The sequence below is a fragment of the Aquarana catesbeiana genome, unplaced genomic scaffold (genome assembly GCF_042186555.1).
Source record: "Aquarana catesbeiana isolate 2022-GZ unplaced genomic scaffold, ASM4218655v1 unanchor39, whole genome shotgun sequence".
NCBI classification, from domain to species: domain Eukaryota; kingdom Metazoa; phylum Chordata; class Amphibia; order Anura; family Ranidae; genus Aquarana; species Aquarana catesbeiana.
The window spans coordinates 177,019-204,748 of NW_027362694.1; the positions used below are offsets into that span (position 1 = coordinate 177,019).

Sequence of the window (27,730 nt, forward strand, 5' to 3'; positions counted from 1 at the left end):
ACAGCTTGCACGGTATTTCAGGGGTTAAAAAGACTTGTATATGGCTTCTCTGACTGCTCTACTCTTTGTATAAATCATCCTCACTCTTCCTTCTTACCCCAGACTCTTTCTATCCAGGGGAAGCGGATTTTGATAGCAAGCTGACTATTGCTATCGAATCTGGTTCCCCCTCCCAAAATAGCTTCCACAGCATTTCAAGGGTTAAAAAGACTTGTATATGGCTTCTCTGACTGCTCTACTCTTTGTATCAATCATCCTCACTCTTCTTTCTTACCCCAGACCCTTTCTGTCCAGGGGAAGCGGATTTTGATAGCGAGTTGACTCTTGCTATCAGATCTGGTTCCCCCTCCCAAAACAGCTTGCACGGTATTTCAAGGGTTAAAAACACTTGTATATGGCTTCTCTGACTGCTCTACTCTTTGTATCAATCATCCTTAGCCTTCCTTCTTACCCCAGACCCTTTCTGTCCAGGGGAATCGGATTTTGATAGCAAGGTGACTATTGCTATCGAATCTGGTTCCCCCTCCCAAAATAGCTTCCACAGCATTTCAAGGGTTAAAAACACTTGTATATGGCTTCTCTGACTGCTCTACTCTTTGTATCAATCATCCTCACTCTTCTTTCTTACCTCAGACTCTTTCTATCCAGGGGAAGCGGATTTTGATAGCAAGCTGACTCTTGCTATCAGATCTGGTTCCCCCTCCCAAAACAGCTTCCACAGCATTTCAGGGGTTAAAAACACTTGTATATGGCTTCCCTGACTGCTCTACTCTTTATATCAATCATCCTCACTCTTCTTTCTTACCCCAGACCCTTTCTGTCCAGGGGAAGCGGATTTTGATAGCAAGCTGACTATTGCTATCGAATCTGGTTCCCCCCTCCCAATATAGCTTCCACAGCATTTCAAGGGTTAAAAACACTTGTATATGGCTTCTCTGACTGCTCTACTCTTTGTATCAATCATCCCCATTCTTCCTTCTTACCCCAGACCCTTTCTGTCCAGGGGAAGTGGATTTTGATAGCAAGCTGACTATTGCTATCGAATCTGGTTCCCCCTCCCAAAATAGCTTCCACATCATTTCAAGGGTTAAAAACACTTGTATATGGCTTCTGTGACTGCTCTACTCTTTGTATCAATCATCCTCACTCTTCTTTCTTACCCCAGACCCTTTCTGTCCAGGGGAAGCGGATTTTGATAGCAAGCTGACTATTGCTATCGAATCTGGTTCCCCCCTCCCAATATAGCTTCCACAGCATTTCAAGGGTTAAAAACACTTGTATATGGCTTCTCTGACTGCTCTACTCTTTATATCAATCATCCTCACTCTTCTTTCTTACCCCAGACTCTTTCTGTCCAGGGGAAGCGGATTTTGATAGCGAGTTGACTCTTGCTATCAGATCTGGTTCCCCCTCCCAAAACAGCTTGCACGGTATTTCAAGGGTTAAAAACACTTGTATATGGCTTCTCTGACTGCTCTACTCTTTGTATCAATCATCCTCACTCTTCCATCTTACCCCAGACCCTTTCAGTCCAGGGGAATCGGATTTTGATAGCAAGCTGACTATTGCTATCGAATCTGGTTCCCCCTCCCAAAATAGCTTCCACAGCATTTCAAGGGTTAAAAACACTTGTATATGGCTTCTCTGACTGCTCTACTCTTTGTATCAATCATCCTTAGCCTTCCTTCTTACCCCAGACCCTTTCTATCCAGGGGAATCGGATTTTGATAGCAAGCTGACTATTGCTATCGAATCTGGTTCCCCCTCCCAATATAGCTTCCACAGCATTTCAAGGGTTAAAAACACTTGTATATGGCTTCTCTGACTGCTCTACTCTTTATATCAATCATCCCCATTCTTCCTTCTTACCCCAGACTCTTTCTGTCCAGGGGAAGCGGATTTTGATAGCGAGTTGACTCTTGCTATCAGATCTGGTTCCCCCTCCCAAAACAGCTTGCACGGTATTTCAGGGGTTAAAAAGACTTGTATATGGCTTCTCTGACTGCTCTACTCTTTGTATAAATCATCCTCACTCTTCTTTCTTACCCCAGACTCTTTCTATCCAGGGGAAGCGGATTTTGATAGCAAGCTGACTATTGCTATCGAATCTGGTTCCCCCTCCCAAAATAGCTTCCACAGCATTTCAAGGGTTAAAAACACTTGTATATGGCTTCTCTGACTGCTCTACTCTTTATATCAATCATCCTCACTCTTCTTTCTTACCCCAGACCCTTTCTATCCAGGGAAAGCGGATTTTGATAGCGAGTTGACTCTTGCTATCGGATCTGGTTCCCCCTCCCAAAACAGCTTGCACGGTATTTCAGGGGTTAAAAAGACTTGTATATGGCTTCTCTGACTGCTCTACTCTTTGTATAAATCATCCTCACTCTTCTTTCTTACCCCAGACCCTTTCTGTCCAGGGGAATCGGATTTTGATAGCAAGCTGACTATTGCTATCGAATCTGGTTCCCCCTCCCAAAATAGCTTCCACAGCATTTCAGGGGTTAAAAAGACTTGTATATGGCTTCTCTGACTGCTCTACTCTTTGTATCAATCATCCCCATTCTTCCTTCTTACCCCAGACTCTTTCTATCCAGGGGAAGCGGATTTTGATAGCGAGTTGACTCTTGCTATCAGATCTGGTTCCCCCTCCCAAAACAGCTTGCACGGTATTTCAGGGGTTAAAAAGACTTGTATATGGCTTCTCTGACTGCTCTACTCTTTGTATCAATCATCCTCACTCTTCCTTCTTACCCCAGACCCTTTCTATCCAGGGAAAGCGGATTTTGATAGCGAGTTGACTCTTGCTATCGGATCTGGTTCCCCCTCCCAATATAGCTTCCACAGCATTTCAAGGGTTAAAAACACTTGTATATGGCTTCTCTGACTGCTCTACTCTTTGTATAAATCATCCTCACTCTTCCTTCTTACCCCAGACCCTTTCTGTCCAGGGGAATCGGATTTTGATAGCAAGCTGACTATTGCTATCGAATCTGGTTCCCCCTCCCAAAATAGCTTCCACAGCATTTCAAGGGTTAAAAACACTTGTATATGGCTTCTCTGACTGCTCTACTCTTTGTATCAATCATCCTTAGCCTTCCTTCTTACCCCAGACCCTTTCTGTCCAGGGGAATCGGATTTTGATAGCAAGCTGACTATTGCTATCGAATCTGGTTCCCCCCTCCCAATATAGCTTCCACAGCATTTCAAGGGTTAAAAACACTTGTATATGGCTTCTCTGACTGCTCTACTCTTTGTATCAATCATCCTCACTCTTCTTTCTTACCCCAGACTCTTTCTATCCAGGGGAAGCGGATTTTGATAGCGAGTTGACTCTTGCTATCGGATCTGGTTCCCCCTCCCAATATAGCTTCCACAGCATTTCAAGGGTTAAAAACACTTGTATATGGCTTTTCTGACTGCTCTACTCTTTGTATCAATCATCCCCATTCTTCCTTCTTACCCCAGACTCTTTCTATCCAGGGAAAGCGGATTTTGATAGCGAGTTGACTCTTGCTATCAGATCTGGTTCCCCCTCCCAAAACAGTTTGCACGGTATTTCAGGGGTTAAAAAGACTTGTATATGGCTTCTCTGACTGCTCTACTCTTTGTATCAATCATCCTCACTCTTCTTTCTTACCCCAGACCCTTTCTGTCCAGGGGAATCGGATTTTGATAGCAAGCTGACTATTGCTATCGAATCTGGTTCCCCCTCCCAATATAGCTTCCACAGCATTTCAGGGGTTAAAAACACTTGTATATGGCTTCTCTGACTGCTCTACTCTTTGTATAAATCATCCTCACTCTTCTTTCTTACCCCAGACCCTTTCTGTCCAGGGGAAGCGGATTTTGATAGCAAGCTGACTATTGCTATCGAATCTGGTTCCCCCTCCCAATATAGCTTCCACAGCATTTCAAGGGTTAAAAACACTTGTATATGGCTTCTCTGACTGCTCTACTCTTTGTATCAATCATCCCCATTCTTCCTTCTTACCCCAGACTCTTTCTATCCAGGGAAAGCGGATTTTGATAGCGAGTTGACTCTTGCTATCAGATCTGGTTCCCCCTCCCAAAACAGCTTGCACGGTATTTCAGGGGTTAAAAAGACTTGTATATGGCTTCTCTGACTGCTCTACTCTTTGTATCAATCATCCTCACTCTTCCTTCTTACCCCAGACCCTTTCTGTCCAGGGGAAGCGGATTTTAATAGCAAGCTGACTATTGCTATCGAATCTGGTTCCCCCTCCCAAAATAGCTTCCACAGCATTTCAAGGGTTAAAAAGACTTGTATATGGCTTCTCTGACTGCTCTACTCTTTGTATAAATCATCCTCACTCTTCCTTCTTACCCCAGACTCTTTCTGTCCAGGGGAAGCGGATTTTGATAGCGAGTTGACTCTTGCTATCGGATCTGGTTCCCCCTCCCAATATAGCTTCCACAGCATTTCAAGGGTTAAAAACACTTGTATATGGCTTCTCTGACTGCTCTACTCTTTGTATAAATCATCCTCACTCTTCTTTCTTACCCCAGACCCTTTCTGTCCAGGGGAAGCGGATTTTGATAGCGAGTTGACTCTTGCTATCGGATCTGGTTCCCCCTCCCAATATAACTTCCACAGCATTTCAAGGGTTAAAAACACTTGTATATGGCTTCTCTGACTGCTCTACTCTTTGCATCAATCATCCCCATTCTTCCTTCTTACCCCAGACCCTTTCTGTCCAGGGGAATCGGATTTTGATAGCAAGCTGACTATTGCTATCGAATCTGGTTCCCCCTCCCAAAATAGCTTCCACAGCATTTCAAGGGTTAAAAACACTTGTATATGGCTTCTCTGACTGCTCTACTCTTTGTATCAATCATCCTTAGCCTTCCTTCTTACCCCAGACCCTTTCTGTCCAGGGGAAGCGGATTTTGATAGCGAGTTGACTCTTGCTATCAGATCTGGTTCCCCCTCCCAAAACAGCTTGCACGGTATTTCATGGGTTAAAAAGACTTGTATATGGCTTCTCTGACTGCTCTACTCTTTGTATAAATCATCCCCATTCTTCCTTCTTACCCCAGACTCTTTCTGTCCAGGGGAAGCGGATTTTGATAGCGAGTTGACTCTTGCTATCGGATCTGGTTCCCCCTCCCAATATAGCTTCCACAGCATTTCAAGGGTTAAAAACACTTGTATATGGCTTCTCTGACTGCTCTACTCTTTGTATAAATCATCCCCATTCTTCCTTTTTACCCCAGACTCTTTCTATCCAGGGGAAGCGGATTTTGATAGCGAGTTGACTCTTGCTATCAGATCTGGTTCCCCCTCCCAAAACAGCTTGCACGGTATTTCAGGGGTTAAAAAGACTTGTATATGGCTTCTCTGACTGCTCTACTCTTTGTATAAATCATCCTCACTCTTCCTTCTTACCCCAGACCCTTTCTGTCCAGGGGAAGCGGATTTTGATAGCAAGCTGACTCTTGCTATCGGATCTGGTTCCCCCTCCCAATATAGCTTCCACAGCATTTCAAGGGTTAAAAACACTTGTATATGGCTTCTCTGACTGCTCTACTCTTTGTATCAATCATCCCCATTCTTCCTTCTTACCCCAGACTCTTTCTATCCAGGGAAAGCGGATTTTGATAGCGAGTTGACTCTTGCTATCAGATCTGGTTCCCCCTCCCAAAACAGCTTGCACGGTATTTCAGGGGTTAAAAAGACTTGTATATGGCTTCTCTGACTGCTCTACTCTTTGTATAAATCATCCTCACTCTTCCTTCTTACCCCAGACTCTTTCTATCCAGGGGAAGCGGATTTTGATAGCAAGCTGACTCTTGCTATCGGATCTGGTTCCCCCTCCCAATATAGCTTCCACAGCATTTCAAGGGTTAAAAACACTTGTATATGGCTTCCCTGACTGCTCTACTCTTTGTATCAATCATCCTCACTCTTCTTTCTTACCCCAGACCCTTTCTGTCCAGGGGAAGCGGATTTTGATAGCAAGCTGACTATTGCTATCGAATCTGGTTCCCCCTCCCAATATAGCTTCCACAGCATTTCAAGGGTTAAAAACACTTGTATATGGCTTCTCTGACTGCTCTACTCTTTGTATCAATCATCCCCATTCTTCCTTCTTACCCCAGACTCTTTCTATCCAGGGGAAGCGGATTTTGATAGCAAGCTGACTATTGCTATCGAATCTGGTTCCCCCTCCCAAAATAGCTTCCACAGCATTTCAAGGGTTAAAAACACTTGTATATGGCTTCTCTGACTGCTCTACTCTTTGTATAAATCATCCCCATTCTTCCTTCTTACCCCAGACCCTTTCTGTCCAGGGGAAGCGGATTTTAATAGCAAGCTGACTATTGCTATCGAATCTGGTTCCCCCTCCCAATATAGCTTCCACAGCATTTCAAGGGTTAAAAACACTTGTATATGGCTTCTCTGACTGCTCTACTCTTTGTATCAATCATCCTCACTCTTCTTTCTTACCCCAGACCCTTTCTATCCAGGGAAAGCGGATTTTGATAGCGAGTTGACTCTTGCTATCAGATCTGGTTCCCCCTCCCAAAACAGCTTGCACGGTATTTCAGGGGTTAAAAAGACTTGTATATGGCTTCTCTGACTGCTCTACTCTTTGTATCAATCATCCTTAGCCTTCCTTCTTACCCCAGACCCTTTCTGTCCAGGGGAATCGGATTTTGATAGCAAGCTGACTATTGCTATCGAATCTGGTTCCCCCTCCCAAAATAGCTTCCACAGCATTTCAAGGGTTAAAAAGACTTGTATATGGCTTCTCTGACTGCTCTACTCTTTGTATCAATCATCCTCACTCTTCCTTCTTACCCCAGACTCTTTCTATCCAGGGGAAGCGGATTTTGATAGCGAGTTGACTCTTGCTATCGGATCTGGTTCCCCCTCCCAATATAGCTTCCACAGCATTTCAAGGGTTAAAAACACTTGTATATGGCTTCTCTGACTGCTCTACTCTTTGTATCAATCATCCCCATTCTTCCTTCTTACCCCAGACTCTTTCTATCCAGGGGAAGCGGATTTTGATAGCGAGTTGACTCTTGCTATCAGATCTGGTTCCCCCTCCCAAAACAGCTTGCACGGTATTTCAGGGGTTAAAAACACTTGTATATGGCTTCTCTGACTGCTCTACACTTTGTATCAATCATCCTCACTCTTCTTTCTTACCCCAGACCCTTTCTGTCCAGGGGAAGCGGATTTTGATAGCAAGCTGACTATTGCTATCGGATCTGGTTCCCCCTCCCAATATAGCTTCCACAGCATTTCAAGGGTTAAAAACACTTGTATATGGCTTCTCTGACTGCTCTACTCTTTGTATCAATCATCCCCATTCTTCCTTCTTACCCCAGACTCTTTCTATCCAGGGGAAGCGGATTTTGATAGCGAGTTGACTCTTGCTATCGGATCTGGTTCCCCTCCCAATATAGCTTCCACAGCATTTCAAGGGTTAAAAACACTTGTATATGGCTTCTCTGACTGTTCTACTCTTTGTATCAATCATCCTCACTCTTCTTTCTTACCCCAGACCCTTTCTGTCCAGGGGAATCGGATTTTGATAGCAAGCTGACTCATGCTATCAAATCTGGTTCCCCCTCCCAAAACAGCTTGCACGGTATTTCAGGGGTTAAAAAGACTTGTATATGGCTTCTCTGACTGCTCTACTCTTTGTATAAATCATCCTCACTCTTCCTTCTTACCCCAGACTCTTTCTGTCCAGGGGAAGCGGATTTTAATAGCAAGCTGACTATTGCTATCGAATCTGGTTCCCCCTCCCAATATAGCTTCCACAGCATTTCAAGGGTTAAAAACACTTGTATATGGCTTCCCTGACTGCTCTACTCTTTATATCAATCATCCCCATTCTTCCTTTTTACCCCAGACCCTTTCTGTCCAGGGGAAGCGGATTTTGATAGCAAGCTGACTATTGCTATCGAATCTGGTTCCCCCTCCCAAAATAGCTTCCACATCATTTCAAGGGTTAAAAACACTTGTATATGGCTTCTCTGACTGCTCTACTCTTTGTATAAATCATCCTCACTCTTCTTTCTTACCCCAGACCCTTTCTGTCCAGGGGAAGCGGATTTTGATAGCAAGCTGACTATTGCTATCGAATCTGGTTCCCCCTCCCAATATAGCTTCCACAGCATTTCAAGGGTTAAAAACACTTGTATATGGCTTCTCTGACTGCTCTACTCTTTGTATCAATCATCCCCATTCTTCCTTCTTACCCCAGACTCTTTCTATCCAGGGGAAGCGGATTTTGATAGCGAGTTGACTCTTGCTATCAGATCTGGTTCCCCCTCCCAAAACAGCTTGCACGGTATTTCAGGGGTTAAAAAGACTTGTATATGGCTTCTCTGACTGCTCTACTCTTTGTATAAATCATCCTCACTCTTCTTTCTTACCTCAGACTCTTTCTATCCAGGGGAAGCGGATTTTGATAGCGAGTTGACTCTTGCTATCAGATCTGGTTCCCCCTCCCAAAACAGCTTGCACGGTATTTCAGGGGTTAAAAACACTTGTATATGGCTTCTCTGACTGTTCTACTCTTTGTATAAATCATCCTCACTCTTCTTTCTTACCCCAGACTCTTTCTATCCAGGGGAAGCGGATTTTGATAGCGAGTTGACTCTTGCTATCAGATCTGGTTCCCCCTCCCAAAACAGCTTGCACGGTATTTCAGGGGTTAAAAAGACTTGTATATGGCTTCTCTGACTGCTCTACTCTTTGTATAAATCATCCCCATTCTTCCTTTTTACCCCAGACTCTTTCTGTCCAGGGGAAGCGGATTTTGATAGCAAGCTGACTATTGCTATCGAATCTGGTTCCCCCTCCCAATATAGCTTCCACAGCATTTCAAGGGTTAAAAACACTTGTATATGGCTTCTCTGACTGCTCTACTCTTTGTAAAAATCATCCTCACTCTTCTTTCTTACCCCAGACTCTTTCTGTCCAGGGGAAGCAGATTTTGATAGCAAGCTGACTATTGCTATCGAATCTGGTTCCCCCTCCCAATATAGCTTCCACAGCATTTCAAGGGTTAAAAACACTTGTATATGGCTTCTGTGACTGCTCTACTCTTTGTATCAATCATCCTTAGCCTTCCTTCTTACCCCAGACTCTTTCTGTCCAGGTGAAACGGATTCTGATAGCAAGCTGTCTGTGTGTTAAATTTGGTGTTATCGCTCTTACCTTCTCATTCTGGTCACTGGAAGTTCAACATGGCACCTCATGGCTAGGGATGAGCCGAACACCTCCCGGTTTGGTTCGCATTCAGAACATGCGAACAGGCAAAAAATTAGTGCGAACACCGTTAAAGTCTATGGGACACGAACATGAATAATCAAAAGTGCTCATTTTAAAGGCTTATATGCAAGTTATTGTCATAAGAAGTGTTTGGGGACTTGGGTCCTGCCCCTGGGGACATGTATCAATGCAAAAAAAGTTTTAAAAACTGACGTTTTTTCAGGAGCAGTGATTTTAATAATGCTTAAAGTGAAACAATAAAAGTGTAATATTCCTTTAAATTTCGTACCTGGGGGGTGTCTATAGTATGCCTTTAAAGTGGCGCATGTTTCCTGTGTTTAGAACAGTCTGACAGCAAAATGACATTTCTAAAGGAAAAAAAGTCATGTAAAACTACTATCGCTAGCGCCGGCTATGATGAACTGTCGGTCTGGCATACAGCATGGAATTTCCCCACAGGGGAACCCCGAACCAAAAATTAAAAAAAAAATGGTGTGGGGTCCCCCCAAAAATCCATTCCAGACCCTTATCCGAGCACGCAACCTGGCAGGCCGCAGGAAAAGAGGGGGGATGAGAGAGCGCCCCCCCCTCCTGAACCATACCAGGCCACATGCCCTCAACATTGGGAGGGTGCTTTGGGGTAGCCCCCCAAAGCACCTTGTCCCCATGTTGATGGGGAGAAGGGCCTCATCCCCACAACCCTTTCCCGGTGGTTTTGGGGGTCTGCGGGCGGGGGGCTTATCGGAATCTGGAAGCCCCCTTTAACAAGGGGACCCCCAGATCCCGCCCCCCCTGTGTGAATTGGTAATGGGGTACAAATGTACCCCTACCATTTCACAAAAAAAGTGTCAAAAAGGTTAAAAAACACAAAACAGTTTTTGACAAGTCCTTTATTAATTTCTTCTTCTTTCCGCTTCTTTCTTCTGGTCTTCCTTCGGTGTTCTTCTACTTCCTCCATCTTCTTCTTCTTCCTCTGCTCTTCTCGTCCCGCATCTTTCTCCGGCTTCTCCTCCGCTCCATCCGCACGATCCGCCTCAGTGGGAGTCTTCCGCCGTGTGACGCTTCGGTTCTTCTGACACTTCTTATATAATGGAGGGCGGGCATGTCCCCGCCCCCTCTGACAACACGGGGAAAGCCATAGGAAAGTCCCAGGAAGTCCCTGTGCGTCACCGGGTGGCCCCGCCCTTCGTTATGTAAGAAGTGTCAGAAGAACCGAAGCGTCATGCGGCAGAAGACTCCCACTGAGGCGGATCATGCGGACGGAGCGGAGAAGAAGCCGCAGGAAGATGCAGGACGAAAAGAGCGGAGGAAGAAGAAGATGGAGAAGAAGAAGATGGAGAAAAAGAAGAAGAAGATGGAGAAGAAGAAGATGGAGGAAGAAGAAAAAGAACACCGAAGGAAGACCAGACGAAAGAAGATGGAAGAAGAAGCGGAAAGAAGAAGAAACTAATAAAGGACTTGTCAAAAACCGTCTCATGCGTTTAACCTTTTTGACACTTTTTTTGTGAAATGGTAGTGGTACATTTTTACCCCATTACCAATTCACACGGGGGGGGGGCGGGATCTGGGGGTCCCCTTGTTAATGGGTGCTTCCAGATTCCGCTAAGCCCCCTGCCCGCAGACCCCCACAACCACCGGGCAAGGTTTGTGGGGATGAGGTCCTTCTCCCCAAAGCACCCTCCCAATGTTGATGGCATGTGGCCTGGTATGGTTAAGGAGGGGGGGCACTCTCTCGTTCCCCCCTCTTTTCCTGCGGCCTGCCAGGTTGCGTGCTCGGATAAGGGTCTGGTATGGATTTATGGGGGGACCCCACGCCTTTTTTTTTATTTTGGCGCAGGGTTCCCCTTAATATCCATACCAGACCTGAAGGGCCTGGTATGGAATTTAGGGGGACCCCCACGCAGTTTTTTTAAAAAATTTTAGTTCAACTTCCAGTGACCAGTATGAGAGAGTGAGAGCGATAATACCAAATTTAACACACAGTCAGCTTGCTACCAGAATCCATTCCCCCTGGACAGAAAGGGTCTGGTTTAAGAAAGAAGAGTGAGGATGATTGATACAAAGAGTAGAGCAGTCAGAGAAGCCATATACAAGTGTTTTTAACCCTTGAAATGCTGTGGAAGCTATTTTGGGAGGGGGAACCAGATTCGATAGCAATAGTCAGCTTGCTATCAAAATTCACTTCCCCTGGACAGAAAGGGTCTGGGGTAAGAAGGAAGAGTGAGGATGATTTATACAAAGAGTAGAGCAGTCAGAGAAGCCATATACAAGTGTTTTTAACCCCTGAAATGCCATTCAAGCTGTTTTGGGAGGGGGAACCAGATCCGATAGCAATAGTCAGCTTGCTATCAAAATCCGCTTTCCCTGGACAGAAAGGGTCTGGGGTAAGAAAGAAGAGTGAGGATGACTGATACAAAGAGTAGAGCAGTCAGAGAAGCCATATACAAGTGTTTTTAACCCTTGAAATGCTGTGGAAGCTATATTGGGAGGGGGAACCAGATCCGATAGCAAGAGTCAACTCGCTATCAAAATCCGCTTCCCCTGGATAGAAAGAGTCTGGGGTAAGAAGGAAGAATGGGGATGATTGATACAAAGAGTAGAGCAGTCAGGGAAGCCATATACAAGTATTTTTAACCCTTGAAATGCTGTGGAAGCTATATTGGGAGGGGGAACCAGATTCGATAGCAATAGTCAGCTTGCTATCAAAATCCGCTTCCCCTGGACAGAAAGGGTCTGGGGTAAGAAAGAAGAGTCAGGATGATTGATACAAAGAGTAGAGCAGTCAGAGAAGCCATATACAAGTGTTTTTAACCCTTGAAATGCTGTGGAAGCTATATTGGGAGGGGGAACCAGATTCGATAGCAATAGTCAGCTTGCTATCAAAATCTGCTTCCCCTAGATAGAAAGAGTCTGGGGTAAGAAGGAAGAATGGGGATGATTGATACAAAGAGTAGAGCAGTTAGAGAAGCCATATACAAGTGTTTTTAACCCTTGAAATGCTGTGGAAGCTATATTGGGAGGGGGGAACCAGATTCGATAGCAATAGTCAGCTTGCTATCAAAATCCGCTTCCCCTGGACAGAAAGGGTCTGGGGTAAGAAAGAAGAGTGAGGATGATTTTTACAAAGAGTAGAACAGTCAGAGAAGCCATATACAAGTGTTTTTAACCCTTGAAATGCTGTGGAAGCTATATTGGGAGGGGGAACCAGATTCAATAGCAATAGTCAGCTTGCTATCAAAATCCGCTTCCCCTGGACAGAAAGGGTCTGGGGTAAGAAAGAAGAGTGAGGATGATTTATACAAAGAGTAGAGCAGTCAGAGAAGCCATATACAAGTGTTTTTAACCCCTGAAATACCGTGCAAGCTGTTTTGGGAGGGGGAACCAGATCTGATAGCATGAGTCAGCTTGCTATCAAAATCCGCTTCCCCTGGACAGAAAGGGTCTGGGGTAAGAAAGAAGAGTGAGGATGATTTATACAAAGAGTAGAGCAGTCAGAGAAGCCATATACAAGTCTTTTTAACCCCTGAAATACCGTGCAAGCTGTTTTGGGAGGGGGAACCAGATCTGATAGCATGAGTCAGCTTGCTATCAAAATCCGCTTCCCCTGGACAGAAAGGGTCTGGGGTAAGAAAGAAGAGTGAGGATGATTTATACAAAGAGTAGAGCAGTCAGAGAAGCCATATACAAGTGTTTTTAACCCCTGAAATACCGTGCAAGCTGTTTTGGGAGGGGGAACCAGATCTGATAGCATGAGTCAGCTTGCTATCAAAATCCGCTTCCCCTGGATAGAAAGAGTCTGGGGTAAAAAGGAAGAATGGGGATGATTGATACAAAGAGTAGAGCAGTCAGAGAAGCCATATACAAGTGTTTTTAACCCTTGAAATGCTGTGGAAGCTATTTTGGGAGGGGGAACCAGATTCGATAGCAATAGTCAGCTTGCTATCAAAATCCGCTTCCCCTGGATAGAAAGGGTCTGGGGTAAGAAAGAAGAGTGAGGATGATTTATACAAAGAGTAGAGCAGTCAGAGAAGCCATATACAAGTGTTTTTAACCCTTGAAATGCTGTGGAAGCTATATTGGGAGGGGGAACCAGATTTGATAGCAAAAGTCAGCTTGCTATCAAAATCCGATTCCCCTGGACAGAAAGGGTCTGGGGTAAGAAGGAAGAGTGAGGATGATCGATACAAAGAGTAGAGCAGTGAGAGAAACAGATGTGCACAGTGGCTGTGTTTAAAGATTTTTTTTTTCCGATTTTTTCAGTTTGTTTGCGCCCCCCCCAAAAAATTTTCAGCACCATCTGCCACTGGGAGGGGGTAATAATAAATTAGATAAAATGAATAGAAGGTGTAACAATAATATAAAATAATAGAAGGATTAACAATGAATATAAAATAATAGGAGGTGTAATAATAAATAAAATAATAGGAGGGGCAATAAAAAAATTAGATAAAATAATAGGAAGAGATGATAATGATGACGTGTATACTGATAGATATATAATAGGTGGTAGGAATAATAATAATAATAATAATAATAATAGGGACTGTGGGGAGAATTTCCAGTGTTCAATAAATAATATTAAATAATAGGCGGGGATACTAATGAAGACGTAGGAGGGGTAAGAATAAATTAGACACATTAATATGAAGGGATAATAATGATGACATGTGTATAGTTTATATATATATATTTATTTATATTTTATTTATTTATATTATATATATATATATATATATATATATATATATATATATATAATATATATATGTGTGTATGTGTATATATATATATATATATATATCTATATATATATATATATATATATGGAAGGAGTAATAATATTATATTTTATAAGGAGTGATAATATATACATATATAGGAGTGATAATATATACATATATAGGAGTGATAATATATACATATATAGGAGTGATAATATATACATATATAGGAGTGATAATATATACATATATATTTGTGTGGATGGACTAATAACATTGTACAGGGGACGCGCACGGGGGCGGGGACGGTAGAAGGATGATTAGCATTCGGGGAAGAGTAGGAGGAGCGGTAGTGCAGAGGGCTGGAGAGGCGGAGTTCCGATCTCCGCCGAGAGACAGGGGGAACAGATTTCGACGGGGAACCATTCTCGGCACAACAGGGGTCCCTAGGCAAGAGGAGAAGCGAAGAGCTACTCAGGAGGAAGCAAGACCCCATTAAAGGGACTCCTCAGGGTAAGAATGAAACAGACCAGGAGCCCAATAACAGAGCGCCCTCCACAGGAAGGAAGGAGAAAAGAGACTCAAAGAGCGCGCACCCCGAGGGGCCCAACGCTGCCGAGAGGGCGCACCCCGAGGGGCCCAACGCTGCCGAGAGGGCGCACCCCGAGGGGCCCAACGCTGCCGAGAGGGTGCACCCCGAGGGGCCCAACGCTGCCGAGAGGGCGCACCCCGAGGGGCCCAACGCTGCCGAGAGGGCGCACCCCGAGGGGCCCAACGCTGCCGAGAGGGCGCACCCCAAAGGGCCCAACGCTGCCGAGAGGGCGCACCCCAAAGGGCCCAACGCTGCCGAGAGGGCGCACCCCAAAGGGCCCAACGCTGCCGAGAGGGCGCACCCCAAGGGGCCCAACGCTGCCGAGAGCGCGCACCCCGAGGGGCCCAAAAGTGCCTCTCATTCTCCTAGAGGTGATGACGGTAGAAGCCTACGACCACGGAGAAGCCAGGACAGCTCCAGTGTTAACATAGTGGACAACCCGCAAGGAGCCACCTCTTCCCCCACCACTAATGCCTCCCTCAGCAGAGAGACCAGATCCAGCAAAGCTAAAAGCCAAGAGCAGCCTGGAGCCTCTGCTGCAGTAAGAGGACTGGGTGAAGGTGCAATCTCAAGCAAAGACAAAGCACGCCTTGCTGAGCCCAGCTCTGAAAAAACCCAAGGCTCTGAGGTCTCTATTGAGAGCAGCAGCCATGACAGTAGTCGGCGACCAAGGAGAAGCCGCGACGGCTCCAGCATTAACGAAGAGAACCGCTTCAGAGGAGCCGCTGCTGTAACTAATGCATCGCTGAAGAGAGAGACCAGATCCAGTGCAGGAAGAATGCAGGAGGGATCTGAAGCCTCCATGGCCATCAGAGGTAAAGATGCCATTTCAAGCAAAGCGATATTGGAAAATGTAGACCTTGTGGAGCCCAACTCTCAAAAACAAGAGAACCCTGAGGAGAGCAGCAGTCATAAAAGAAGCCATGAGGGCTCCGGCTTTAATGTAGAGGATGACCACAAAGGAGCCACCTCATCCACCGTAACTAGTACATTGTCTAGCAGAAAGACCAGAGCCAGCAGAGCAAAGGACATTGATGAACCTGGAGTCTCCATTGCGGTCGGGAGAGGAGGTGATGGTTTAGACTCAAGCCAGCAGAAGAATGAAAACAAAGCCAAGGCCAACTCTCAACAAGGGGAAGGATCTGAGGACCCTGGTGGGAGCAGCGGTCATAATAGAAGCTCACAACCAAAGGGAAACCTTAGTAGCACCAATGTTAATGTAGAGGACAGCCCCAGAGAAGCCGCTTTGTCCACTGCTACCAATGCTTCATTCACCAGAGAGACCAGATCCAGTAAAGCAATAAACTTTCAAGAGGAAAAAGGATCTGGGGACTCTGGGAGTAGCAGCCACAATAGAAGCTTACAAAGACTGAGGAGCCCTAAGGGCTCCAGCAGTAATGTACAGAACAGCTCCAGAGGACCCAGTTCTTCCACTGAAAGGTGTGATTTAATCAGCGGAGGCACCAGGGGACAAAAAGACTACGAGAAAGCTGGACTTTCCACTGCTGCCAATAAAAGGGACAGTGATACTCTTTCACCTTTAGTTAAAAGTGTAATGAGGCCCAGCAACCAAAGGGAGGAGACATTAGACATCTCTGGTGGGGTTAGAAGTCCGGGTAAAAACTTAAGACCAAGGAGAAGCTGTGATGGCTCTGGCATCAGTGGTGAGGCAATACGAGAAGGTTATGGTACACCTTCCAAAGAAAGGACTGGGAAAAGTGAACCTGTAACCCCGAGTGGGGATGTTTTGGGGAATCCTAGGGGGAACATCAGTCCCAGGAAAAACGTAACAAAAAATAAAAATCTCCAGGACCCTGTTGATGAGAGGCATCCTTCTAACTTGACCATGGAGAGCAATGCAGGAGAGGCTGCCAGAGACTATAAAGTGCACTGTTGTTCCAAGCAGTTGCTGCAGGAGGTGCTGGGGATGTGTACAGGAATCTGCAAAGAAATTGTGGATAGTCAGCAGTATCTGAATGAGGAACAGAAGCAGCAGCATCACAAGAACTTGGTCTGGGTGAGAAGTGTTTGGCTTTGGAACCTGAATTTCAGTAGAGATGTTATGAGAGGAAAAAAATAATTATATATAATATATATATATATATATATATATATATATATATATATTTTTTTTTTTTTTTTCGTTTAAGGGCCAGTTCACGCCATAGAAACGCATGCTTTTTCTGCATGTGCGTTTTTGATGCAGTCCAGTGCAATTGTTTTCCCCCTCTTTTTTTCTTAAACTTAAATAAGGACATGTGTGTTCCAGTGTGTTTTTGATGCTTTTTACAGCGTTCCAGTTTAGTCCAGTGCAGGAAAAATGCAGCATGTTCTACTAGTTTTTTTTTTTTGTTCTGGAACTGCAAGCACTGGTGTGAACTATGCCATTAAAGATCATATAACCTACTTTCCATGCGTTTTTGATGCAGAAAAAAATGCACTGGACTGCTTGTGGTGTGAACTGGCCTTTAAGTGCTTGCTGCATGCCCACCGTCAAATGACAGCAGGGTGGCTCTCGTTCTGGAACGGTGTCCCAGAATGGCCACTCTCGCGCACCCGCAGAGCGGCAGCCGCGCAGTGTTTCTGGGACATGGCGCGACCCTGATCTCTGTAAAGAGACCATGTGATCGCCTCTGTCCAATCACAGCCGGTCACATGTAAACACGGAGATGCCGGTAATAGACTCTCCTCGCCTCACACTGACAGTGTGTGGCGAGGAGAGACGATCAGCGGCATCTCCACGCAGGACATCTAGGAATGTAATCAGGGCACTGATCATCAGTGCCCTGATTACAATATAGCAATATAGTGTCACCAATCAGTGCCCACCAATGGCAGCAATCAGTGCCCACCACTGCCCACAAAGGGCCACCAATCAGTGCCCATTAGCGATGCCAGTCATTGCTGGCAATCAATGCCCATAAGTACCACCCATCCGTGCCGTCTATTAGTGCCCACCAGTGCCACCTAATCAGTGCCCATAAGTGCCACCTCATCGATGCCCACCAGTTCAGCCTATCTGAGTGCACATCAGTGAAGGCGAAAAATTAGTTACAAAATTTACTGACAGAAAAAAAGTAAAAAAAAAAACATTTTTTCAAAATTTTTGGTCTTCTTTTTTTTTTCTTGTAAAAAATAAAAAAACCCAGCAGTGATTAACCACTTGCCGACCATCCACCGCAGTTGTACTGTGGCAGAATGGCACCGCTGGTGGTTGCGATCACTGTCGGGCTCCCGCAATCGCTCGGGACACACGGAGAACTGGGATCTGTGTGTGTGTAAACACAGTTTCCAGTTCTCTGAGGGGAGAAGAGACAGATCGTCTGTTCATACAGAGTATGAACAGCGATCTATCTCTTTCCCTACACAGTCCCATCCCCCCTTCAGTTAGAACACACATTAGGGAACACATTAACCCCTTGATTGCCCCCTAGTGGTTAACCCCTTCACTGCCAGTGACATTTTCACAGTAATCAATGCATTTTTATAGCAGTGATCACTGTAAAAATGCCAGTGGTCCCAAAAATGTGTCAAAATTGTCTGACGTGTCCGCCATAATGTCGCAGTCTTGATAAAAATTGCAGATCGTCACCATTACTAATAAAAAAATGAATAATAGAAATGGCATAAAACTATGCCCTATTTTGTAGACGCTTTAACTTTTGCGCAAACCAATCAATATACGCTTATTGCGATTTTTACCAAAAATATGTAGAAGAATACATATTGGCCTAAACTGAGGGAAAAAAAAATGTTTTTTTTTTTGGTGATATTGGTGCTCTGGTCAGGAAGGGGGTAAAATCTTCCGGGGCTGAAGTGGTTAAATACCATCAAAAGAAAGCTCTATTTGTGTGAAGAAAATGATAAAAAAAAATTTGTTTGGATACAGTGAAGCACGACCGCGCAATTGTGCGACAGCGCTGAAAGCTGAAAAATGGCTTGGGCAGGAAGGGGGTGTAAATGCCCTGTAGGCAAGTGGTTAAAGAAGTAAAATATGAGGTTAATATTTCGGACCACCTTTCATGGAAATACTATTTCCAGGTGGTCAGCAATGGCACCCTAAATATTTAATGCAGCTCTGTAGTCATTAACCACTAACCGTTTGCTGCCCAAAGACCAGAGCACTTTTTGCGATTCAGCACTGTGTTGCTTTAGCTGATAATTGCCAAACAAAATTGACATCCTTTTTTCCCCACAAATAGAGCTTTATTTTGGTGGTATTTGATCTTTTTTGCGCTATAAATAAAAAAAAAATAGCGTCAATTTTGAAAAAAACGCATTATTTTTTACTTTTTGCTATAATAAATATCCCCAAAAAATATATAAAAAACATTTTTTTCCTCAGTTTAGGCCAATGCGTATTCTTCTACATATTTTTGGTAATAAAAATCGCAATAAGCATTTATTGATTGGTTTGCGCAAAAGTTATAGCGTCTACAAAATAGGGGATAGTTTTATAGCATTTTTATTAATGATTTTTATTTATTTTTTTTTTACTAGTAATGGCGGCGATCAGCAATTTTTTATTATGGCGGACAGATCAGACACTTTTGGCGCTATTTTGGGACCATTCACATTTATACAGTGATCAGTGAGATTAAAAATGCATTGATTACTGTGTAAATGTTATTGGCAGTGAAGGGGTTAACCACTAGGTGGCGCTGTAGGGGTTAAGTGTGTCCTAGGGAGTGATTCTAACTGGGGGGGGGGGGGGGGGGGCGTGGCTATGTGTGACACGACACTTATCACCACTCCCGATTACAGGGAGCTGTGATCAGTGTCACTAGGCAGAACGGGGAAATGTTTGTGTACATCAGCATTTCCCCGTTCTTCCTCTCCGTGAGACGATCGCGGAATTTCCGACGGACATCGTGTCCACGGGACCCGCGCCCACAAGCCGCTTCTTAAAGGGCCACATACAGGTACGTTAGTATGCCCATACTTGCCCTTCTGCGTAAGCCGGTCGCATGCAGTTAATATATAGTTAAATGTATTTTTTACATGCAAGTACCTGAATTTGACCTGGTATCTGCCTCTTAGAGAACTACGGAACCAGCTCTGGTCACTGGCCTGCACTTTGCAATAGAACTGACAGAACATCTGTGCTCAAATCTAGTTAGCTTACATATACACCGTATACAGTATGATGTCAGGGAGAAAGGAAAGTCCCACTGCTCCAGGTGAATATAATGTCCTGATGGACTCAGTGGTCTGGATGCTAGCCCTGGCTCACTACCGAGACACTGGATTCAAAATAAATTCTGCTGCACACCACCGGCGGTCCAAGAGTGTTTAACCTGGTTTTGAGGAAGCACAATGGTTGTATGAAACGCATCAACCTGATTTATTTGATTGTGTCCTGATGGTAGTACGCATTGTACAATTTACGCAATAAACACTCTTGGACGGGCGGGGGTGTGCAGCCAAAGAAATTTTGTATACAGTATGATGTGCTAGAGCAGCCTGACCACATGTTAACACCCAATTAACAGTTAACAATTCACACCCCTCATACGGGGGAACCAAAGTGCGATGGGTATGCTTGTTGCCATTCATTTTTGGCACCAACTGTGCTTTCCTGGATTAGACATGGCATGTACCAAGGAATATATAGGTTGCCTTGCAGTGCATTTGGGAAAGCACAGATGTGTGTGTTTTTGTTTTTTTTTGCTGACGTTGAGGTTCCAATGAAAATGAATGGGCAGCATACTGCAATGAATGTCAGTGTCAAAAATTGCACTATAAGGGTACCACAGTTTGCATATAAAGATTTGCTATTATCTGAGTAACGGTGTATAGAACCCAGTACACTAGTTGACCTAAAGAACCCTTGTCCTGTATTTATTTGAAATCTCCAGGAACAAATACTCTGCAGAAGAAGAGGTGCACATAGTTACCTTTTCCACTGAAGGCAAATGCATTCCAGAGGACTGGTTCCTCAAATCTACAGGGAAACTGTTTCCATGGTCCCCTGTAAGATCTCAATGCTTCCTCTCGCTGACCTCTACTTTAGAACTGTGTAGTGACACAGAGGTCCATGGAAGTAAACAGTGAGAGCTGCTGTGGACTGTGGGGACATCGGTTTACCTGCAGTCTTTGAGGAACCAATGGCGATTAACACTGCTGAAAGTAGTGACATCAAGTAGTGGAAAACAAGTACTGAGGGGGCAGTTTTGCAGCAAAAGCTGTTCTGTTCCTATTTTTAATAACCCCCGAGCTCCTTGAACAAAACTGGAGTTCTACTTTTAAGTATCAGTTTTGGAATAGGGCTAGACTGATATTTAATACAGTTCTTACAAAACCTCAGCATATTCCACAGGTAGAATTGGTGTTCTGATTTGACAGATATTTTGTTTAAATTCAGGACTTTGAATCTGCCTTTCAAGAGAATGTCAGCATCAATGGACTGTCATGGCACGAGGCCCCAGATAAAGACTCTGGTAAGAATCGGTTAAAGTGATTGTAAAGTCTCGTGTTTTAAAAAAAATAAATAACAAACATGTTATACTTCCCTCCTCTGTGCAGTTGGTTTTGCACAGAGCAACCCGGATCCTCCCCTTCCCGGGCCCTCTTTGCTGCTCCCAGCCCCTCCCTCCTATCGAGTGCCCCCACAGTCAGCAGCTTCCTATGGGGGCACCCATGCCGAGTCACAGCTCTGTGTGTTTATGTCTCAGCCAATCAGGAGGAGTTAACCGGACGACTTAGACATTCATGGACATCGTTAGAGAGATGGGGCTCAGGTAAGTCATTAGGGGGTGCTGGGGAGGCTGCTACACACAAGGTTTTTTATCTTAATGCATTAAGATAAATAAAACCTTCTGACTTTACAACTCCTTTAAAGCTCAACTCCAGATGAAACTTTCTTTACCATTGGATGCAATAGGGAATAATTAAAACTAAAGTTTAATCTGCCTATAATTTGGCTTCCCATTCCCCCCCCCCCCAATCAACAAGTTAATTTTTAGAGAAAACCTTTTTATTTTCATTACAAACCTAATTTAACCACCTCCCGCCATATAGTAAAATGACGGGCACAAGGCGGCCCTCGTTCTGGGGCGACATCATATGACAGGGCTCGACAAACCCCGGGCGCCAGGTCGCATTTGCGACTAGAATTAGCGACCTGGCGCCTGGGGCGGCACAGCTTTGGTATCCTGTGTCCGTTCGCCTCCCCCCCCCCCCCTCCCGCCGCGATCGCGCTGGGCCGCGCCGGTAATTGAGGCCCCGGCTTTGCGGCCTACTGCAGTCCTATGGTTCCTGGTTCCTTCTGCAATCGGGCGCCCTCTGGTGGTGGCCGTTGGTATGACAAGACATCCACCAATGCTAATGGAGCAGCTTTCCCTACCTGTTTTCACTGCCTGCTCATCTCCTTCCCTTTACTTAGAACCCCCAAACATTATATATATTTTTTATTCTAACACCCTAGAGAATAAAATGGCGGTCATTGCAATACTTTCTGTCACACCGTATTTGCGCAGCGGACTTACAAGCGCACTTTTTTGGGAAAAAATACTTTTTTTAATTAAAAAATAAGAAAACAGTAAAGTTAGCCCAATTTTTTTTATATTTTGAAAGATGATGTTACGCCGAGTAAATTGATTCCCAACATGTCACGCTTCAAAATTTCATCCGCTCGTGGAATGGCGACAAACTTTTACCCTTTAAAATCTCCATAGGTGTCGTTTAAAAAATTCTACATGTTGCATGTTTTGAGTTACAGAGGAGGTCTAGGACTAGAATTATTGCTCTCACTCTAACGATTGTGGCGATACCTCACGTGTGGTTTGAACACCGCTTTCATATGCGGGTGCTACTCACATATGCGTTTGCTTCTGCAAGCGAGCTCGGCGGGACGGGGCGCATTTAAAAAAATTATTATTTTTTCTTATATATTTTATTTTTTATTTTTACACTGTTTTTAAAAAAAATAAAAATTGTGTCACTTTTATTTCTATTACAAGGGATGGGGCACATTTAAATTTTTTTTTTTCTTATTTATTTTAACTTTTATTTTTTCACTGTTCTTTTAAAAAAAAAAAAAAAAAGTCACTTTTATTCCTATTAGAAGGAATGTAAAAATCCCTTGTAATAGAAAAAAAGCATGACAGGTCCTCTTAAATATGACATCTGGGGTCAAAAAGACCTCAGATCTCATATTTACACTAAAATGCATTAAAAAAAAAAATTGTCATTTGAAAAAAAAAAAAAAAATGTCCCTTCAAGAGCTATGGGTGGAAGTGACGATTTGACGTCGCTTTCGCCCTGCAATGACTTGGAGATGGGCGGGGGGCCATCTTCCTCTCACTCGTCTCCATGTCAGGCCAGGGACAGATCCGGATCGCCTCCGCCGTTACCGACGGCCACGATAAGCGGTGAAGGGCACCGGAGAGCGGCGGTAGGGGGGCCCTCTCCTGCCGCCGATAAAAGTGATCTCGCTGCTAATCTGCTGCAGAGACCACTTTTATCTGAAAGAGAACCGCCGGCTCTTGAAGAAGATACCGGGGTTATGGTAGCTAGCTGCTACCATAACAACGGTATTTCTCTTCAAAGACAGGACGTATATAGTCGTCCTGCGGGAAGGAAGTGGTTAATTAAAATGAATTTATTATTTGTCATCTCCCTGCTTGGCCCCTTTCACAGGGGCTGTCTGATCAGGTTCGCATGTCAGTTTTTCAGGCGGACCTGATTGGATCCTTAGCGAGAATATGGTGGTCTTGTGTACCTGCATGGCAGGAAATAAAAGCAGTCACATTAGTTCTAGTCGTCTCTGTGTAAATTTAAGATTGGTTAATTTTTATATTGAAAATAAAGCTTTGTCGGTCGTTTTAAAAAAAAAAAAAAAAAACCTGGCTCCTAACTTTTTTAGCTGGCTCCTAGATTCCAAGCAAATTTGTCAAGCCCTGTCATATGACATCATCATTGCTCTTCAGAGCCATCTTCTCAGTGCATCCTCATCAGCGCACTTCAGTGAAGGAGGAAAATTACTTATTTACAACATTTTCTAGCTAAGAAAAACTTTTTTTTTCAAAAGTTTGTCTTTAAATACCACCAAAAGAAAGCTCTATCTGTCTCAAAAATATGATAAAATTTCTTTTGGGTACAGCGTTTCATGACCCCGCAATAGTCATTCAAAGTGCAATAGCACTGAAAGCTGAAAATTGGCCTGGGCAGGAAGGGGGCAAAAAATCCCGGTATTGAAGTTGTTAAACCCATTGATGTCATCACTCTGTCACTGTGCTTCTCATGATCATGGCTGTTTGGGAGGGGATACCAGTTTCCTTGCTCCTGGCTCACCAGGTCTGTGTACCTGAACATCAACTGCATTATGTCTGTAGAAAAAATTCTAGGTTTATGAATATACATAGAGAGACATATTAATCCTATATAACATTGGAGGTCCATATGGTTTACCCCTCCAGAGACACACCAGTGAGTTTTAAATATCTCTTCTGGAATGCTGTTCCTATAGTTAATATGATAGACAAGCTAAGTATGCTGTAATTCACTCTGCTGCACATGCTCCAGCTCGCCCCCCCCCCCCCCCCCAAAAAAAATAAGTGACTGGAAGACTATAGAACAGACCAGCCCCCTGGGCTTAGGCCTTAGTGTAGCACATCATTCTGAGTATTTATTTTACTAAAGTACACAGCTAGACCGGGACACGGCTTTTTCCAGATGCCCCAAACAATCGGAAAGGGGATTCATCAGAGAAAATGACTTTACCCCAGTCCTCAGCAGTCTAATCCCTGTACCTTTTGCAGAATATTAGTCTTTCCCTGATGTTTTTCCTGGAGAGAAGTGGCTTCTTTGCTGCCCTTCTTCATACCAGGTCATCCTCCAAAAGTCTTCTCACTGTGTATGCAGATGTACTCACACCATTCCTGAACAAGTTCTGCACTGGTGGTGCCCCGATAGCACAGCTGAATGAACTGTAGGAGACGGTCCTGGCACTTGCTGGACTTTTTTGGGCGCCCTGAAGCCTTCTTCACAAATGCAGTGGAATCGTGTGTTTTTTTTTTTTTTTTTTTTTTTATGGGAGTAAGTTAATTTTCATGACAAAGAGGGAATTTGCAATTGTAATTCATCTGATCACTCTTCATAACATTCTGGAGTGTATGCAAATTGCCATCATAAAAACTGAGGCAGCAGACTTTGTGAAAATGAATGTTTGTGTCATTCTCAACTTTTGGCCATGGCTGTATATTCTTTGGTATAGTTATAGAAACCCAGGCTTATTCTATATTTCCTCACCTGGCAGAACCGGACATTAAAATACTAGAAGACCAATTGGATGAAGCCATGGTGGAGACCTCAATGAAGAGAAAGCGATATCCAAGGAAGATCCTGAGTCATTTTGTCAAAGCATTAAAAACGGAGCGTGAAATCCTGGTATGTTGTTCATTCAAATAGTAATATTTTTAAGTCCGTGGACCAATACCAATATTTAATTTATGGTTGATTGCTGGAACCCAGTGTGGCACTACAAGGCTACCAACTACTCAGCTACCTTACTTGCACTATGTGGTTGATTTATTAAAACTGGAGAGCATAGTTGAACAAGCTGAAGTTAGATGCTGATTGGCTACTGTGCAAAGCTGCAGCAGATTTTTCACATTCAAGTTTTAGTAAATCAACCCCTATTTGTTTAGTGATGTCTTGTGACCTGTGATTTAATATCCTTTATTGTTTACGTGCAGAACCAGTACAAGCCAGTTGTGAATGCAGAAAAGGTCAGGCTCGATCCTGCACTTGGTAAGCAAGTTTATAATTTTGTTCAGTGTCTTAGCAATGGTGCACAATTTCTGAAATCTAATGTGTGTCCAGCTGTTGTATAAAACCGGATGTTTCTACCCATTATTACCTATATTTATCCTTTGACGGCCAAGGATGTGGCCTACTTGTCATAGCAATCAAAGGGTTAAAAGAAGCATGCAGATATTGTAAAGCCTATTCTGCTAGTTACAGAAGTGCCTTTTTTAAGGTTTTTAAAAATCAATGTGTACAATTTTGGGCATTTTTTACCATTTTTGTGGGTACCACAGTTTTTGGTTTAATCAAGATTTATTAGGTTTCCAACTAGAGTGATACAATAACAGCAGTGCATTTTCAAACACATACACACATTTGGCATTACTGTGCAAATGAGAGCAATTCCACTAGTTTCTGATATCTGTACCTTTTTAGAGCACTGCAACATCCAGATTTCCGCAAATGCAAACGGAACACGTGTGTGCAGGAATGCTGCGTGTACGCAGAATCTCGTGGCTCGTATGAGCCCTCTGTACAACGATACCCTCTGGGATGTGTGGTGTGGCAATCTCAGGAAGCAGAGGGAGTCCGTACGTAATTCTCACCTAAGCAACAAAGCAGGATGCGTTGCCTTGCAGCACAAAAATGGTACTAAACTTTACCCAGAGGAGTAGGTTTCATGTGTTCATGAGCCCTGTCATGTTACATAGTAGATGTGGTTGAAAAAAGACACAAGTCCATCAAGTCCAACCAATGTGTGTGATTATATGTCAGTATTACATTGTATATCCCTGTATGTTGCGGTCATTCAGGTGATTATCTAATAGTTTCTTGAAGCTATCAATGCTCCCCGCTGAGATCACCGCCTGTGGAAGGGAATTCCACATCCTTGCCGCTCTCAGTAAAGAACCCTCTACGTAGTTTAAGGTTAGACCTCTTTTCTTCTAATTTTAATGAGTGGCCACGAGTCTTGGTAAACTCCCTTCTGCGAAAAAGTTTTATCCCTGTTGTGGGGTCACCAGTACGGTATTTGTATATTGAAATCATATCCCCTCTCAAGCGTCTCTTCTCCAGAGAGAATAGTTTCAGTGCTCGCAAACTTTCCTCATAACTAATATCCTCCAGACCCTTTATTAGCTTTGTTGCCCTTCTTTGTACTCGCTCCATTTCCAGTACACTGAGGACTGGTGGCCAGAACTGGACAACATACTCTAGGTGCGGCCGGACCAGAGTCTTGTAGAGTGGGAGAATTATCGTTTTATCTCTGGAGTTGATCCCCTTTTTAATGCATGCCAATATTCTGTTTGCTTTGTTAGCAGCTGCTTGGCATTGCATGCCATTGCTGAGCCTATCATCTACTAGGACCCCCAGGTCCTTTTCCATCCTAGATCCCCCCCCCCCCCACAGTTTATAGACTGCATTCATATTTTTGCCACCCAAATGCATTATTTTACATCTTTCTACATTGAACCTCATTTGCCATGTAGTTGCCCACCCCATTAATTTGTTCAGATCTTTTTGCAAGGTTTCCACATCCTGCAGAGAAGTTATTGCCCTGCTTAGCTTAGTATAGTCCGCAAATACAGAGATTGAACTGTTTACCCCATCCTCCAGGTCGTTTATGAACAAATTAAATCGGACAGAACCCTGGGGGACCCCACTACCCACCCCTGACCATTCCGAGTACTCCCCATTTATCACCACCCTCTGAACTCGCCCTTGTAGACACTTTTCAATCGATGTACTCACCCTATGGTCCATGCCAACGGACCTTGTTTTGTACAGTAAACATTTATTGGGAACTGTGTCAAATGCTTTGGCAAAATCCAGATACACCACGTCTACGGGCCTTCCTTTATCTAGCTGGCAACTCACCTCCTCATAGAAGGTTAGTAGATTGGTTTGGCCAGAACAATTCTTCATGAATCCATGCTGATTACTGCTAATGATACCGTTCTCATTACTAAAATCTTGTATATAGTCCCTTATCATTCCCTCCAAGAGTTTACATACTATTGATGTTAGGCTAACTGGTCTGTAATTTCCAGGGATGTATTTTGGGCCCTTTTTAAATATTGGTGCTACATTGGCTTTTCTCCAATCAGCTGGTACCATTCCAGTCAGTAGACTGTCAGTAAAAATTAGGAACAATGGTCTGGCAATTACTTTACTGAGTTCCCTAAGTACCCTCGGGTGCAAGCCATCTGGTCCCGGTGATTTATTAATGTTAAGTTTCCCAAGTCTAATTTTAATTCTGTCCTCCGTTAACCATGGAGGTGCTTTCTGTGATGTGTAATGAGGATAAACACTGCAGTTTTGGTTACTGAAGCCCCCCGATTCCCTTGTGAAGACTGAGGAGAAGAATAAATTCAATACCTTCGCCATCTCCCCATCCTTTGTAACCAGATG

The 27,730-nt window shown here is 44.0% G+C and overlaps 1 protein-coding gene across 3 annotated transcripts in view; it reads left to right on the top strand.

The window, feature by feature from the left end:
* Nucleotides 1–27,730, top strand: part of LOC141122114 (uncharacterized) — a 210,142-nt gene that overhangs the window by 177,012 nt on the left and 5,400 nt on the right. For 2 of the 3 annotated variants that reach the window (XM_073611945.1, XM_073611946.1), the window contains 3 exons: nucleotides 20,937–21,012; nucleotides 24,831–24,961; nucleotides 25,270–25,324. In XM_073611945.1, coding sequence (XP_073468046.1) covers nucleotides 20,937–21,012; nucleotides 24,831–24,961; nucleotides 25,270–25,324 — 262 coding nt within the window. Of the gene's footprint in view, nucleotides 1–14,276; nucleotides 16,590–20,936; nucleotides 21,013–24,830; nucleotides 24,962–25,269; nucleotides 25,325–27,730 lie in introns of those variants that run through there. The other variant, XM_073611944.1, reaches the window with a different exon arrangement.